Genomic DNA, 17,746 nt, shown 5'->3' with positions numbered 1-17,746 from the left:
ATTCATACCAATGTTTTATATAATTCACTCTAGTCATATACTAAATTAAGCTTTTTTGTAAAATTTTATATAAAATTAGCAGGGTTTTAATAGATAAACTTGTTTGGCTGTGTTTGAATACGTAGTGAAAAATTAAGTATTTATTATTTGTAAAAGGATTAAATGCATAATCGATATATTTCTTTACTAATAAAAAAAATCTTTAAACTAAATCATATCTCATTTATACACTTATTTTTCATTCAGTCATTTCAAACTACACTAAAACCATTGAAACATGCAGATTAAATTAGAACTATTGACCTGTTCAATTTGAGTATTAGTGGCTGAGCTTGTAATCACTTAAAACTATTTTTAGCCATAACTTTATGTTCTTCTCTATAAAATGGAACATTTGCATATCATAACTTGTGCAATAAAATCATAACACAACATGGCATGCAACCACTTTATTCTCCTTCTCTTCTTGGCTCTTGCTCTCACATTACCATCAATTACTTTTGCTTTTACTGCATCTGTTGTCGATGTTTCTTCACTCAATCGAACTAGTTTTCCGACAGGCTTCGTTTTTGGAACAGCTTCAGCAGCATACCAGGTACACAGATTCAGATTTCGTTTTTGTATTATTACATTCAAAATCTGTTCTAATATTAACTATAGTCAGATTTGAATAAAAAAACAAGAGCATGTGGTTATATAAGGAAGTTAACTTTTGAACCAAAACTCATAAGGTTTTGTTGTGTTCATATGCTATAGTATGAAGGTGCGGCAAATGAAGATGGAAGAGGACCAAGTATGTGGGATGAATACACCCACAAACATCCAGGTATTTTTTGTCTGAACGTTAACTAGAGATACAACGATATCATAGTATATAAGTGAGTGCAAATATCATCTTACAAATCGGTTTTGTGAGATTGAGTCAGGCTTAAAATTCACTTCTTAATATTTTTATGATGTTTTAATTTGATGATGTCTGTTCAACGTTTTATAATAGTCTGATTATACTTGCAGAGAAGATAAAGGATAAAAGTACCGGAGATGTAGCAGTTGATCAGTATCATCGTTATAAGGTAAAGTCCAAATTCTTACTCAATGAAGAAACCAATTATCACTCTCTCAGAATAATTAATCATTTTTCTAATATTTTATGTTTATTATATAACAGGAAGATATCGAGATAATGAAGAACATGAATCTGGATGCATACAGATTCTCCATCTCTTGGTCTAGAATCCTACCAAGTTAGATTGATCAAAGTTCATCAACAATTGTTAATTATTTTCGTAATTATTGCATCTGCATCTTCCATGTTAATGATTTCAATCTTTGTTAATCATAAACAGAAGGAAAGCTTAGTGGAGGTGTAAATCACGATGGAATCGAATATTACCACAACCTTATCGATCAATTGCTAGTCAACGGTCAACATTCATTCTTTACTCTCTTGTTTTTTCTTAATCAAAAAGTTTACATTTCATAATAGATTTTTAAGTAAGTGACAAATATTAAAATTGCAGGTATTCAACCATATGTGACACTTTTTCACTGGGATATTCCTCAAGCTTTACAAGAGTACGGTGGTTTCTTAAGTCCTCTCATCGTGTAAGTTTTACAAAATTTATTTTATGTCATAAATACTATTAAAAAGTTAACTAGTTTACACTAATTTATTATCATTATAATAACAATATGATCCAATTGTATGCATCACTGATTTTCAGAAAGGATTTTCAAGACTATGCGGAACTTTGTTTCGAAGAATTTGGAGATAGGGTGAAACATTGGATTACTTTAAACGAACCATGGTCTTTTAGTAGGGGTGGTTATGCAATCGGTGGCTATGCACCAGGTCGATGTTCAGAATGGTTAAATCCAGAATGTCTTGGTGGTGATTCAGGAACAGAACCTTATGTAGTTTCACATTATCAACTACTTTCTCATGCAGCAGCTGTTCAAGTGTATAAGGAAAAATATCAGGTTTTTCAGTCTTCACCAAAAGCTTAATTACACTTCAATGTTGCTATAGGGTTAGACTATTTTTTTGTGCAACTCTTGTACTTAACATTTTCAACACTTTGCTCAGGAACATCAAAATGGAAAGATAGGCATAACACATGTGTCTCATTGGTTTGAGCCATTTTCAAATTCCACATCGGATAAAGAAGCTGCTCAACGAGCTCTCGACTTTATGTATGGATGGTAAGTACTTCACTCTCCATTCAAATTTATAGAGGGGTTTCACCGGAGAGATACAATATCAATGGGACCTGAGCATAATCACATAAGGCATTGACACCACTCTCAACCCAAATCCTTAAAACAATGAGTTTATGAGTCTTTATTCTTATATAGTACTCTACTTTCTCATTTTTAGCCAATATAAAACTTAGACTCATATTTGAATTCTTAACCATTATATTATTTTGGTAGTAAGTATGTGAATAATAATAAGGAATGATTCTAAAATTTTGATATTTTGATTTGTGATAATAATTATAGGTACATGGAACCATTGACAACAGGAAAGTATCCAGAGAGCATGCGTTCCTTAGTTGGTGAACGATTGCCAGAGTTCACTGAAAAAGAATCAAAACTTCTTATTAGTTCATATGATTTTCTTGGATTAAACTATTACACCACTTACTATGCTGCCGATGCACCCAAAACCAAACCTCATTATGAAACAGATTGCAATGCCAATCTTTCATGTAAGTATTACTTTAACTATCACTTATTTAAATTACATAATATTATAATTTCATAATATCACATTTTTGTTTTTTGTTTTGTGCGCTAGCTACTCGTCATGGCGTTCCAATAGGTTCACCGGTATGTATACAACGATTTCAAATTTTGTGTTCATATTATAATGAACAATGATATTTTGACTACTAAATTTTGACAATTATCTCTTATAACATGAGGTATCATTCTAAGTGGTTTTTGAATATTGAGAATGAAAAAAAAGAAAAATGAAAAATCACTTAGAAAATGACACCTAACATTGTAAGATAAAGTTACCAAAATTTAGTAGTCAAAAAATCATTTTCCTATTATTATTGGTTTATTTGGTTTTATATAACTTGATATTTATATTTTCAGACCGGCTCTAGTTGGCTATATGTTTATCCCAAAGGAATTAGAGAATTGTTGCTCTATACAAAAGAAAAGTACAACAATCCTGTGATTTACATAACTGAAAATGGTAATTAAATCAAACATCATCCTTTTATTATCTTTGAAATATCTCATAAAGTAAATATTTAGACCAAATTATTTAAAATATACATTTTGTATATTTTTAATGTATATTGCTTTTAATTTGAAGGTGTGAGTGAATTGCAAGAAACGGCACAATCGTTAGAGAAAGCCCTTGAAGATAAACATAGAGTTGACTACTATTATCACCATCTCTATTATATAAATTCGGCAATTAGGTAATTAATGATTTCTTTATTGCTTAAAATAATTATTTTATTTACAAATTTAATTAATTAATTTATTTTTTATTGTAGGGATGGCGTAAACATAAAAGGATATTTTGCATGGTCATTGTTGGACAACTTTGAATGGAACGATGGTTATGTGGTGCGCTTTGGAATACACTACGTGGATTATAATGATGGCTTGAAGCGACATGAAAAACTATCTGCAAAATGGTTCAAGAACTTCCTTCAAAAGTCCCAGAATAAAGTTACTTTTAATATTTAAGGCACTCTACTGTTAGAATAAAGATTGATATATAGAGTAATCATTGATGCAAAACGCATGTAATTTATAGTTTTAATTATTCTTCCTTTATCATAGTTATCTATTTTAAGGTAAATGCTGTATCCAAATATTAATTTTAATGTTATTATAAATTTTAGTTTTTAAAATAGCCTCTATACACTGCATAAAAAAAATAAAATATGTAGTCATGAGTTATAGAATATTTTTATTACACTTTTCTTCTTCAACCTTTTGAATCGTTCCAAGAATTTTATACTTTTTATGAGTCTAATCCATATAGAAGAGAATTTATATACAGACGATTGTAATTATTCTTAATTCAACACTTTAAGGTGATAGATTTATGAACTTTGATATTTATATAATGTTAAACTTTCTCATTCTTATTTAATATAAAATTTAAACCTAAATATTTGAATTCTCAACCATTAAAAAGTCGAAATTATGAGTAAATAAGATAATAGTAAAAGTTAAAGTGAAGATAATAAAAATATATAGAAGAAAATGGAATCCATGGTTTAAAAGTGGTGGTAGGGTAGATATGAAATAATTTTGCAATGTGGTCCATTATGTCATCCATAGTTATGAATGCACATGCATTTTTGTGACTTTAAGAAAAGTAAAATCTTTACTTGGTTGTTATATAGATAAGTATCTTTCTGTAATATCATCTTTCTCATTCTGTGGACCAATTTTTGGAAAGAAAGTGATTTTTTAGTTCAGACTTTTTGTCTACTGCATATCTTAGATGTTTGGTACGTCACTGAAAAAAGTAATAATAATTTTTAAAATTTGTGCAGAAAGTAATATTAATTTACTACGAACTTTTTATTCATTTTTGTGTTATTCAAAATTTCTTCTCATAAGTTGCTAATATGGAATTTAAGTTGCTTTTCTTTTCATGTAATTATTACATTTATTATATGCTTAAATTATTAATTTGATATAATTTTTATTAAAACTATAAATTTATTATTATAAAAGAGATTATTATTAATAATAATATTTTATTATTTTAATCTGAATATATATATATATTATTTATTTTATTACTTCACATATATAATATTATTTTAATCATTAATAAGAAATTAAAAAATATTTTTGTTTTACATGAGATTATCACAATAATATATTCATTGTATTTTAACTCTAATTATTTTTGAACAAAATGAAGTAAAAAAAAAATCGATTGATATATTAAGGACGATATTGAGAAAAGCTTGTATTATTTTATCTTTATCTTTAAAGTAAAATTTCATTTTCATTTTCATATTATATTATATTATATTTAAGGGATATAATTTTTTGTGTTTTCGCAACTCAATTGGGAAACGGTATAATGATCTTTCCATCCATATTTTGTTCTTTTATTATTTTAAATATTAATTAAATAAAATATTTTATAATAAAATAAAAATCATACTAAAAATATATATATTATTAAGTATTCAAAAATAAAATAATATATATTTTATTTTTCTAATATCAAATATTAAAAAAAATTAATTGTATAAATATAGAAAAACACTTTCAAACATAACTTTTTTAAATTATCAAATTAATTAAAATTGTTTTAGCAATCTAAAGCGGAATGAGTATAAGAATGAGAACGGATATTGAATGCGAAAACCAAATAAAAATATACAAATTTATCTCATCTCTATTCTTAATTTAAAAAATCATGAATTGTCCATATTTATAACTCTACTCGATCAGTGTAGAGATTTATAAACGGGTAAGGATTCAAAGACAGACACATATTTTCATTTAAAATATGAAGAGTTTTTTTTTTTTTTATTCAAGTGTGGTATTATTCTTTCCCAAAGTATTAAAAATATGTAACTTTTAATAAGTTACTGAAATAAGCAAATTAGTGGGACTTGAAATGTAGAAAAGTGAGAAAATGAAAATAAAAATAAAAAGGAGAAAGAGAGGGTTTATGAATGGAGCCGAAAATAATGATGATTTTGTTAATACCATCCACGTGGTTAAAATTGAGATTAAATTTAAGATCGGTCATATAATCATAGATCATCGTAAGATTGTAATATATGTAGATTTTACTCTTCATACAAACATAATATATATTACCAAATACACATTTATGAAAATAAAATTAATCTCTTATCAATCAAACTAAGATTACAAAATTCATCGATTCTCGATACTTTATAAAACTTAATTAATCTAATATAATATTCAAATTAAAACAAAAACTAAAATATCTTAATAAGTTGTGTCTCGCTCATGAAGCACCTTAACAAAAACATTTTCCCCCTCTTTTATGAGTGCAAAGTAACTCATACTTTACAAATAAAACAATTATTGGTTTTTAGTGTGGTAGAAATTAATCTAATTTTAACCTCTAAATAAAATATGTGATACTAAGAGAATTAAAATGAAATTATAGAAGCAAACTAAATATTTTGTGTGTATCAAAGATGTGTGATTGAAAGAAGAAAAAAATTCAATTATATTAATTTTTAATTGAAAAATAAATTTTAATAAAAAATTTTAATTGGATGGAATGACAAAAGGAGTTTATTATGACAAGTAAAAAGGACTTATTATGACATGTATGTTAGCATCATAGTTGTATGAGTCATAAAAAATACGTTTTTTCTATGACATCGTGAAAATCTGTCATAATAAGTCTAACTTACTATGATAGGTATTTCTACACCTAACATAATAAGTGAGTATATTTTTTTTTTTAATTTTTTCAATTTTCCTCCATTCATAATAGTATTACTTGAATATAACAATATACAATTTTCAAATAAAAGAATTTCATTGACTTACTTTATCCATTAATATTATTCAAAAAAGACTTACTCTATCAAATTATATATACATAAAGAATGCTACTTTATAATTTATTCATACATTCTAAAAAAGACTAAATATTGTACATAATCTCGCTATGAAACAACTATTTAATGAGACTCCAAGATCTCCCTCTATGCCCATGGGAACAAGAAAATCACAACAACCAAAAAATAATGGCTTCTTTTTCAAATTCTTTCCGGTGTCTAAAGTCCATTGTCGTAATAGTCCAATGAAAAATTCCAGTACTATCAAAGGGTCCTTCCAAATACTAATCAATTCCAAATTCATTTCATTTTGAAAACCTAAATTTCCAAAATCCTATCACATTCAAAATCTCTTTATACGTTAATTTTTTGCACCAATTAAAATGCAGGACCAAAACTGTATAAAGGAACCATTTTACTAAAGATTATAGATTATGTATTACACATAATTGAAATAATGCGTAAGTGGCCACGTAAAGATTAGTAAGTACCAGAATAATAGGTGGATAAGGATTAGTTGGGACCTTATAATGGGTGGACCACTTCGTAATCTCTCTTATGATGGAGGTTTTGGTTGATGAAATGAAAAATATTTTGTACGGAAGAACGAAAGATGAATTTGAAACTTACACTGTCACATTCAGAATTTTAGCATACATACCGTAATATACATAAAGATTTTCTTTTGAAGAACTGCATGCAAACATAGCTTACATATTTCCAAATAATAAAAAAGCTAGAGTACCACAACCACTGCAAATTAAGTTTCAACTTTTTTTAATAATGTACTGGCCGACACAGGATAAACTGTACTAAAAACTTTACACTGACAATGCTTCGAACCATAGCAAAATCATACCCTAACACACATGTACAAACTAGTGAAGAAAAAAGGGAAAAACTGTCCAAACGGAGGAGAATCATCAATGTGGCAATCAGGAATAGTGTGCGAACCAGTGGTGGATCTTATCTTTAACCAATATTTTGGAGGTGTCAAAATTTTAGTTGAATTACTCTTTTGATCATTTTTTTCATTCAAAAATGTTAAAGTTGGTCTTCTAATTTTTTTTAGTCTCAATTTAGTCTCGATTTTTTAAAAATTGATGCAATTTAGTTTTTTTTCGTTAAACTTCTTAAAATAAGGCTTAGATAATTTTTTATTAAAATTGACACTAGATTATGTTCATTACACCAATAAAGTAAATCATCCTTACTCATTACTTCAAATCTCGTGAAAAAACCTTGATCCAATACGAGATTTAACAAGAAAGGACCAAATTGCATCATTTTTTTTAAAAATCGAGATCAAATTGAGATTTAAAAAAACTTGAGGAAAATAGGGACCAATAGAATAATCTCAAAACTTTTATACACTAGTAAAAATATTGTATTTACTTTTTTTATGACAATAAAATATAATAAAATTATTATTATTATTATTATTATTATTATAACTATAAAATTAAATATAATACTTTTTATAAATTTATTATAATTAATTTTCATTTATAATATTAATGTTTTAAAAATAGATAAATAAAAAAATATTAAATTAAACAAATAGTCACATAATATTAATAAAATAATTATTTTAATTTAAAAAAGTATTTAAAAGATTAAATTAAAAAAATAAATGTGGACAATAAAAATAAGACTTATCTTTTATATATAGATATAAATGTATTTTTTTTAGAATATCAAATATATTAAAAAATATATACTAATTATAAAATTTTAAAAATTTGGGGGCGGGGGGCATGGCCCCCTTGGTCATAGTGATGGTCTGGCGTTGACGCGAACGGTCGCATGGATTGTGCGCGGATGGTGCGCGGACGATGCGTAGACGGCACGTAAACGACGTGCGGACAGGGCAGATGACAAGCAGATGATGTGCAAACGGTGCATGAACAACGTACAAATGGTGCACAGTCAGTGCACGAACAGTGTGCGAACGACACGACGAATGGAGCGGCGACAGCAACGCGAAAGAAGAAGATAACATAACTGTTTGAGAAAAAAAAAGTATACTTCTAGATAAAGAATAAAGACGAGTAAGAGAAAGAGAAAAGAGGGAAGAAAAAAAATTAGGGATTTGAAGATATTATAATAGATTGCTCTAAATATGTTATAATATATTTTTAACATAATTTCAATTTTGCTACCGCGCCCATCTACTTTGATATGATAGGTCCTCTGCACCTGTTATAATAAATTTTCCTTTCTCACTTATTATGATAGATCTCTTTTTATCAGTCAACTTATTATGATAAGTGACTTATGCCTGCCATAATAAGTCGTCGTATCTTTCTCTTTTTTCACTGATGGTGACAAATATTAGGGAAAATTTTAATTAAAATAATATTTAGTTAGATCTAGGTTCAATTTAAGCTTAATTTATTTATCCAAAAAGTTGAAGAGGTCATGCTATAAAACATTCAAAAAAAGTATACGATTATACAATTTTGTACGACAATCTTACCAATATTACTATATTATGATTATGCTTGAAATTTATCTTATAAATACTAAATAAAATCGCATAATTTTACTATTTCACAATTTAAATCTTGATTTTAACTAACTTAAATCAACGATTTTGTATGACAATTTTATAATTTTACTATTACGATTATGCATAAAATATACTTTATAAATACTAAATAAAATTGCATAATCTTACGATTTCTTAGTTTAAATCTTAATTTTCACTAACTTAAATCAACATATCTTTTGTGAGCTTCCACCACTACACTGGGACCGAGATTTTTATGCTTTGTCTTTGTCACTTTGAATAAATTATGGATGAGAAATGATGGTGAAACTAACATAAGAAAAGAGATAAGATGAGGTCCTAGACTAGAGCACTAGAGCGGTGACCAAAATAGACAAATAATTCATTTTTTTTATCGAAAATAAATAATTAAAAGAAAAATCTTATATTCATATGTGACATTTAATAAAAAAAAAACAAAGTTGTATATTGTGGCACAACTCTTAAAAATTAAAATAAAAATTTGTATTCAAGAGCACAATCGTTTGTATTATAAAGTCATATTCTCAAATATAAATCACTATTCTCATAATTTTTGAAATTAAAAGAAAAATTACACTGTGTTCTTGAGAAATAATCTTTAAAAAGGAAACACAAGAATATTATATTGTGTTTCCATCACATCATCATCACTCATTTCTCCAATTTCATTTTTGTAAATGACATAAACACCCTTTAGTTCAAACTTCTGTAACGAATTTGAATTTTTATGTTCTTTGCATTTTTAGTACTGCATTTTTACTAAACTTTCAAAATATACATTGATATTAGTATATTAAAATTTTTCTAATATATGTTAAAACATTAAAATTAATATATATTAAAATATTTTGAAAATTGGGTAAAGAAACAACATAACAAAACAATCTAAGAGAGAAGCTAGATTCTCCCACTAATTATTAAGTTCAACTTTGTTACTTTTTTTTTTCTATTTTAAGAGGCATTGAAAATTATAAATAAATTATTTTTAGTCTCCTAATTAATGTATAACTATTTATTGTATCCAACTTTTCAGAATATTATTATATTTTTTAAATAAGTACTTGTTGTTTTTACGAGAGCGGGACAAAGAACGTGACTTACAGAGTTTTGTAGGACAAACAGCTCAATTAGAGAGAAGGTCCCAGTTTCGGCCCAAATGTCGGGAAAAGAGGGAAAATAGAAACAAACATTACAACAACCACATTTATTTATTTATTATTTTTTTATCAACAATAACAAATATATTAATAGGGACAATAGAATTGTCCCAACCCAAATAAAAAAAAAAATAAGAAGAAAAAGAAATAAATTTAAACTATACATATTTTTCTTCCATAATTATTGTCCACCAAATTATAAGAAAAAAGTTTTGGTCCAGATGATATTCAATGAAAATTGCTCACAAATATAAACCCCCTTTTTTCAATTTTAAACACTTATTTTTTCAAACTCTACATTAAAATAGAATTTTTATTAATAAATAATTGTTACAAATAACTCCTATTTAGAATATTTTTTTATTGGCGCTTACAAATTACAAATTGATTAATATTCCATTTAAAGAACATGAAATTCAATTTTAAAGACTACAAAGAATTACGTTTATAAGGTTTTATGATTCTTTCCACGTCTATTTATAAGCCTCTAGAATAATTGAAAAAGATAGTTTAATATTCGCATTATAGGATAAAGTTGTAATTGAAAGGTAAAAGTACATATATTTTTGTCGATGGTTAGGTCAATTCAGTCGTAATATATATTTTTTGGTTCGATCATGTTTTAGTTTTTACAATTTTTTTAATTTGCTTTTTTGTTATTAAGATGGTTTAAATAATTAATGGTAATAAACAATGACCGCCACATTTTATATTTTTTTTGAAAAAAAAAATTCCGTGTGTCAGCCTAGCAGTATTGTGTGTCAGAGTCAATGTTTTATATTTCATTTGATTTCTATATTCGTTATTTTTGTTCAATTTAGTCTCAAATTTTTTTAAATGGAGCAATTTTTTTCCTTTCCAGAATGATATAAAAATTTAAATTGATCTAAAATTTTAAGAGGTTAAAAATTAAATGTAAATTTTAAAACTTTGAGAGGTTAAAAAGTGGGAGTAACACCATTTCTTTATGTGATTATATAATTTTTAACCTTTTAAAATTTTAAATCAATGATATTAGTCTCATTCTTAAAATTTTTGTTTTAATTTTAAATTAATTGTAACCACAAACCAAAAATATTTAATAAAAATGTAAATTTTAATAAAAACATCGTTATAACAATTATATAAAAAATAAATTTAGTCTCAATTTTTTTATTTTAAAAAAATTGAGATTAAATTAAACTAAAATAACGAATATAAATATTTAATAAATAAAGAGAATTCAATTACAAGTAATTTAATTGCTAGGTGTTTCAATTTATTTAAATCCCTCTTCCAAACACAAGATAAAAGTAAATTAAAAAATTCATATTTTTATATATCACCAATAAAAGAAATAGCCATCATAATTAATATGTTCATATGTTAATTATTATTTTTTATTGAAAATATTAATATAAATTATAATGTTATTAAACTATTTTTAAATGTTATTAAACTATTTTTTTAAAGGAATAAAGTGAAGGGTTTTAAAGCTAAACCCTTCCCAGCATATCTTATTAGAATTATCGAAAACCTTTCCACTATTATTATCTGGATATCGATAACCATTTTTTTCACATTAACACACAACACCAAAGGCAGTGTTACTATAGAAACAAATTTATTAGTAATTTAAATTTGTTAACGAATTTTACCAATAAATTTTAGCATATTAATTACTTATAGAAATATTTGTCGATAAATTATTATCAGTATTAACTACTCATATAACTTTTGTAATTTTAATTTTAATATCAATTATTGTCATGTTTCTATGGTGACTTAATTTATTTAATCTTTAGTATAGGATAATTAATGTCACCTTTTACTATAGGATAACTAATGTCACTTAATAATATTACCTACAACAATTTTAATATAGCAATTCAACTAATGGGTTAAAAATTAAATAAATTAATCTTCATCAATTAGTGTTCTTTCAAGTTTCAAAAATCTGATAACTAACTAATGTCAATAAACTATATATTTATAAGAACTCCAAACCACTACATACAACAAAAATATTAAGATCAAATTGTGATTTTAATGAAACACGATTTCTTTATATTAAAAAAAGATATAATACATTATTATTTTATATTATAACCGGTGAGTACAAAAACATACTTTATTAAAAAAGTTTAAGCAAGAGAATATATAGTGTGGTGTCACGTGTAATAAATGAGAACCACAATTCCCTTATCCACGTAAAAAAATCCAATCTAAGTAAACAATAACTCACTTAAACATGTAATTTGATAACATTTTAACTTTCTCTATAACTATTTATACAACGAAAAAATAAATAAAATATATTTGTTAATGTTAAGAAGTAAATTTTAATTTTAATTCAATATTACAAAACTGATTTATAAACTAAAATTTATATTTATTTATATATTATGAAATCGTCTTATTTATAGTCGATGTTAGATCTTCAACAATATCTTTTTTAAATTAATTTGTCAAAGTTTTCTAGCATGATTCATCAAAATTTGTAATTGTTGCAAAGGATTCTTGTGCATGTGATAAATGTTGAAAGTTCCTAGTTGAATAGTAATAAGGTAATTTCATAATATATAAGTGATAAGATAATTTCATAATATATAAGTGATTCTTATTTACTATACAAGTTGATTTTGTGAAATTCAATAAATTTAAAATTCACCTCTTAATATAATAATAAATATAATAATAAAGCTTATTCTAACGAGATTTGGTATTCTATTTTGTTCCATCTTCTTTAGGACCACCCATTATACATGCAGGGTTGAGTTGGGAAATTCACTTCTAACAATAAACTCTATATATAGTGGCTCATTGAGAGGAAAAAGAGTGTGAAGAATTTGTGTTTTGAGAAGAATGGCTTACACACAAGGTTTCTTGCAGCTCCATGCTCTAAGCACTCCTGTTAGAGTTTGGCCACACTGGGAAGTGGGAAGCACCAAACGAAAACACATTGTGTGCAACGCACAGAAGGAGGATGTGGAAGAGGGTGAAGTCACCACTCTTAGCCATGTCTCTCGCAGATTGGCCCTCGGCACTGCGCTCATCGGCGGCGCCGCTGCTGCAGGCGCTAAGGTATCACCTGCTAATGCTGCTGATGATGCAGAACTCTCTCTCGACCAACCTGGTATTTGTTTTACTCTCATCACCTCCATAAGCAATCCTTTCTTTGCATGTTTATTATTTATAACACAAACACTGTTAGAAACCCTATTTTGCACTGTATCACTACTGCATTAAGCAGAATCAGAGTCTCATAATAATGACTCAACATCGCTTGTAACCACTTTATTTTGTTGGGTACTGTAGCATTTATTACCACATTACCAGCTTCAATAAGCTCTGAGGAATATCCTGCATCCGTTGTCGAAGCTCTTTCTCTCAATCGAACCAGTTTTCCCAAGGGCTTCGTTTTCGGGACAGCATCAGCGGCATACCAGGTATCCTCATAATATATCTCTTCTTAATCTTTTACGAGAAAACTGTTTGAGATTTCAACGTATTTAACTTCATACCATTATGTTGTGTTGTTGATATATATATATATATATATATATATATATATATATATATATATATATATATATATATACCTATAGTACGAAGGAGCGGCGTTTGAAGATGGAAGAAAAGCAAGTATATGGGATGCATTCACCCACAGATATCCAGGTTTTTTTTTTCTACCTTCCTAAATATAAATCCAATTAAGACGATTATAAATTATTTTTTTTAATATTAAAAAATATTTGTTTCTATGCTTTTCAAAAATTATACATATGAAACTTAATAAAAATGGTAGATAATATCTGATTGTAAACATTTAATACTTGCAGAGAGGATAAGGGATAGAAGTAATGGAGATGTAGCAGTTGACGAATATCACCGCTACAGGGTAAAGTCCAATTTCTTAATGATTACAGTGAAGGATGAATGAGGAAACCAATTATTTTTCTTCATCAAAAACAATTAATTAAACTTTTGGACGTTGTTTTACATTTATATAACAGGAAGATATTCAGATAATGAAGGATATGAATCTGGATGCATACAGATTCTCCATATCATGGTCTAGAATAGTACCAAGTGAGATAGAAGTTGATGAGTTATTATTCTGATTATTATTACTGTTGTTGGATCTTTCATTGTTAATGATTTTTCAATCTTCTTTTAAAAATGATTGATATATAGATGGAAAGGTGGGTCCATACGAGGAGGGTGTAAACCAAGCAGGAATCGATTATTACAATCGCCTCATAGATTATCTGATAGACAACGGTCAGTGTCCATGTTTTCCTCTCTTGGTTTTTCTTCGTTAAAATTTACATCTTATAATATATAATTTTTCTTTCATTGATTTAAATATTAATGTCGCAGGTCTAAAACCATATGTCACACTTTTTCACTGGGATCTTCCCCAAGCTTTAGAAGAGGAGTATGGAGGTTTTTTATCTCATCATGTTGTGTAAGTTGTACAAAATTTATTTTATATTTGCATAATAATTGTTCAAAAAATGACTTTGCTGTATTCTTGATTTTCAGAGATGATTTCCGAGACTATGCAAGAGTTTGTTTCAAAAACTTTGGAAACAGGGTGAAACATTGGATTACTCTAAATGAGCCATGGTCTTACAGTAACAATGGTTACGCAGTTGGGACGTTTGCACCAGCTCGATGCTCTGAATGGCAAGATCCAACTTGCCTCGGTGGTGACTCAGGAAGAGAACCATATATAGTTACACATAATCTACTACTTTCTCATGCAGCCGCTGTAGAAGAGTACAGAAAATTTCAGGTTTGTTTAGACCGGATTAGAAACTCTCGTTTATCTCTTTTTTATTAATAAGTCGTCAGGAAACGAGCTTTAAACCTAATTCAATTCCATAAGATCAATTTAAACCTAATTCAATTTCATAAGATCAATTTGTAAGGTGAGGTTTGCATCCTACTTATATATTATTAGGAGGTGTACTTTAAGTTTAACTCAACCCCACAAAATCGACTTGTAAAATGAGGTTTATATCCCACTTATATATATATATATATATATATATATATATATATATAATGAAATTGTCTATTTCTAGTAAATGTGAGACTTCTGACAGAAATAAACTTTAAACCTAAAGTAATTTTACAAAATCAAATCAATTTGTAAGATGAGATTTATAATCCGTTATATATTATAAATTGATCTTATTTTTTATCATCGATGTGAGACTTCTACCTTTTTAAGATTAAAAACACTTTACACAGGAATATCAAGAAGGAATGATAGGCATAACACTTATTTCTCATTGGTATGAGCCACAAACAGACTCTGAATCAGATAAAGACGCCGCCAAACGTGCACTTGACTTCATGTTTGGGTGGTAAGTGCTTAACTCTGCACCAGAATATGCATTAATAGTCGAAGAGAACATGTTTTGATATGTAACAATGATTACTTACAGGTACATGGAACCATTGACAACAGGAAAATATCCAAAGAGCATGCGTTATCTAGTTGGTAATCGATTACCAGAGTTCTCAAAACATGAATCAAAACTTCTTGCTGACTCATATGATTTTATTGGAATAAACTATTACACCACTGTTTGCGTTGCGGATAATCCTTCTGTTCAACCAGAATCTAAACGTAGTTATAGTACAGATCCCAATGTCATTTATTCAAGTGAGTAAACTTCTATCTTTCAATCATGTAAATTGGGAATGTCTATTAGAAATGAAAATTGATATTTTGATTATTAAATTTTGACAACTTTTTTTTATAATTTTATATAACATTTTTTAAGTGGTTCTCTATTTTACTATTTTTTTATTTTTAATATTCCAAAATCACTTAAAAAATGTTATCTCATATTATAAAAAAAAATTGTAAAAATTTAGTAATTAATATATGATTTTCGTATAAATTATGTATATGTTCAATTTCCTGATATAACATTTTCTTTTGTTTTCAATGCCCAGCTCAACGCAATGGTGTTCTCATAGGTGTACCGGTGTGTATATTTATGATTTTTGTCAAATTTTATGTTCATACTAATATTATTATTATTATTATTATTTTATTTCATATAACTTTATATTTATATTTGCAGACGGCTTCTGATTGGTTATATGTTTGCCCCAAAGGAATTAAAAAGTTGTTGCTCTATACCAAAAAAGAGTACAACGATCCTTTGATTTATATAACTGAAAATGGTAACTATACCAAAAGCAATTTTTATTGTCTTTAAAGAAAATATTTTGACAAAATTATTCAAAATGTGGAATTTCAATATAGATATTTCTTTTAACATGTTGATGTATATATTACTTTTAATTTATAGGAAGAGGCAATGACATAGGTGAAGAACACGATACACTTGAGGAATCTCTTATAGATGTTTATAGAATCGATTTTTACTATCGTCATCTCTATTATCTACTTTCAGCAATAAGGTAATGATTTAATTTTTACATATTTTAAATTTGTTTCTAACTCTAATTTAAATATTTTTTTATTGACTTTATAAGGGATGGTCGCGTAAATGTAAAAGGATATTTCGCATGGTCACTTTTGGATAATTTTGAATGGAGAGATGGGTATTTGATAGGATTTGGACTAAACTATGTGGACAGGAAAAATAAGTTGAAGCGATATCCCAAACTTTCAGCAAAGTGGTTTAAAAATTTTCTTCAAAAAGCATGAGATGATTGCAAGAGTTTGGAAGATAATCTCTTATGTAATGTTGCCTATTAATAAATTTGTGTGGGAGCTGTTAAACTTTTTATTAATGTAATGCTTTTTTATTACTGAAATGTGGCTTGTTTAGTAAATTAATTCCTGGTTGTTTTTTTATTTGAGAAGAGAACATATTCGTTTAATTTTTTATCTGTCATATTTCTGTGTAATGGTATTTTAAATATTTTTTTTAATGATAATCAATATATTATAAAAGCACAATAGAAAAATGATATAAATAAACTTAACAGATAATTCAAATTTATATTAAGACACCTACTTGGCTGAAATAAAATATACTCTCTTTAATTTAATAAGAGAACCAGTTTAAAAATTGAAAATAGAAAAGTTATAGGGGATAAAAAAATGAATGTCATTGCTAAAAAGTTGAAGGACTTTATCTAAAACATGTCCTTGAATGTCAAATACCCACATTTTTGCAGTAATAATATTTTGAAAAACATTTGTATCAATATAAGAGGAAATAAAAACACAATTATTTGGTGAAGAAATCGAAAATGAAGGAGACAATACGTACAATCTCCTAAATAAAAAGAACTATTTTTAGGAAAAACGATAGATAAATCACAGATTAATTAGGCACTAACAGGCAACAAATTAAAATTAAATCGAAATACAAAAATAAATAAATTATCAAACATCAATGCAAGAGAAACGTGCACAATACCAATAGTTACTATAGAAATATCCTTATGACTATTGAAAATATTAATATTTTCATGAAATTGATTGTATTGATTGTGAATAACTATTTTCTGTCATAATCTCTTAA

At 26.9% G+C, this 17,746-nt stretch overlaps 2 protein-coding genes across 2 annotated transcripts; both read left to right on the top strand.

Annotated features, from left to right (window-relative positions):
- The first annotated feature begins 423 nt into the window (after positions 1 to 423).
- Positions 424 to 3,829, top strand: LOC114184117 (cyanogenic beta-glucosidase-like). The gene is made up of 13 exons (XM_028071368.1): positions 424 to 595; positions 757 to 826; positions 1,015 to 1,073; positions 1,169 to 1,244; positions 1,347 to 1,424; positions 1,521 to 1,605; positions 1,725 to 1,980; positions 2,087 to 2,202; positions 2,503 to 2,711; positions 2,801 to 2,832; positions 3,106 to 3,208; positions 3,332 to 3,440; positions 3,519 to 3,829. Exons 1-13 carry the CDS (start codon positions 434 to 436, stop codon positions 3,712 to 3,714), a joined length of 1,551 nt encoding a protein of 516 aa, XP_027927169.1. The 5' UTR covers positions 424 to 433; the 3' UTR covers positions 3,715 to 3,829.
- Positions 3,830 to 13,066: 9,237 nt separating this feature from the next.
- Positions 13,067 to 17,048, top strand: LOC114183825 (cyanogenic beta-glucosidase-like). Its single transcript, XM_028070975.1, has 14 exons — positions 13,067 to 13,356; positions 13,539 to 13,669; positions 13,829 to 13,898; positions 14,063 to 14,121; positions 14,237 to 14,312; positions 14,418 to 14,504; positions 14,604 to 14,691; positions 14,769 to 15,021; positions 15,483 to 15,598; positions 15,680 to 15,900; positions 16,197 to 16,228; positions 16,328 to 16,430; positions 16,559 to 16,670; positions 16,746 to 17,048. Exons 1-14 carry the CDS (start codon positions 13,086 to 13,088, stop codon positions 16,918 to 16,920), a joined length of 1,794 nt encoding a protein of 597 aa, XP_027926776.1. The 5' UTR covers positions 13,067 to 13,085; the 3' UTR covers positions 16,921 to 17,048.
- The last annotated feature ends 698 nt before the right edge of the window (positions 17,049 to 17,746 follow it).

Source organism: Vigna unguiculata, chromosome 5 (assembly GCF_004118075.2).
Source record: "Vigna unguiculata cultivar IT97K-499-35 chromosome 5, ASM411807v1, whole genome shotgun sequence".
In the NCBI taxonomy this organism is placed as follows: domain Eukaryota; kingdom Viridiplantae; phylum Streptophyta; class Magnoliopsida; order Fabales; family Fabaceae; genus Vigna; species Vigna unguiculata.
The sequence above is the reverse complement of the archived record's forward strand: the minus strand, read 5'-3'. Positions and strand labels throughout refer to the sequence as shown.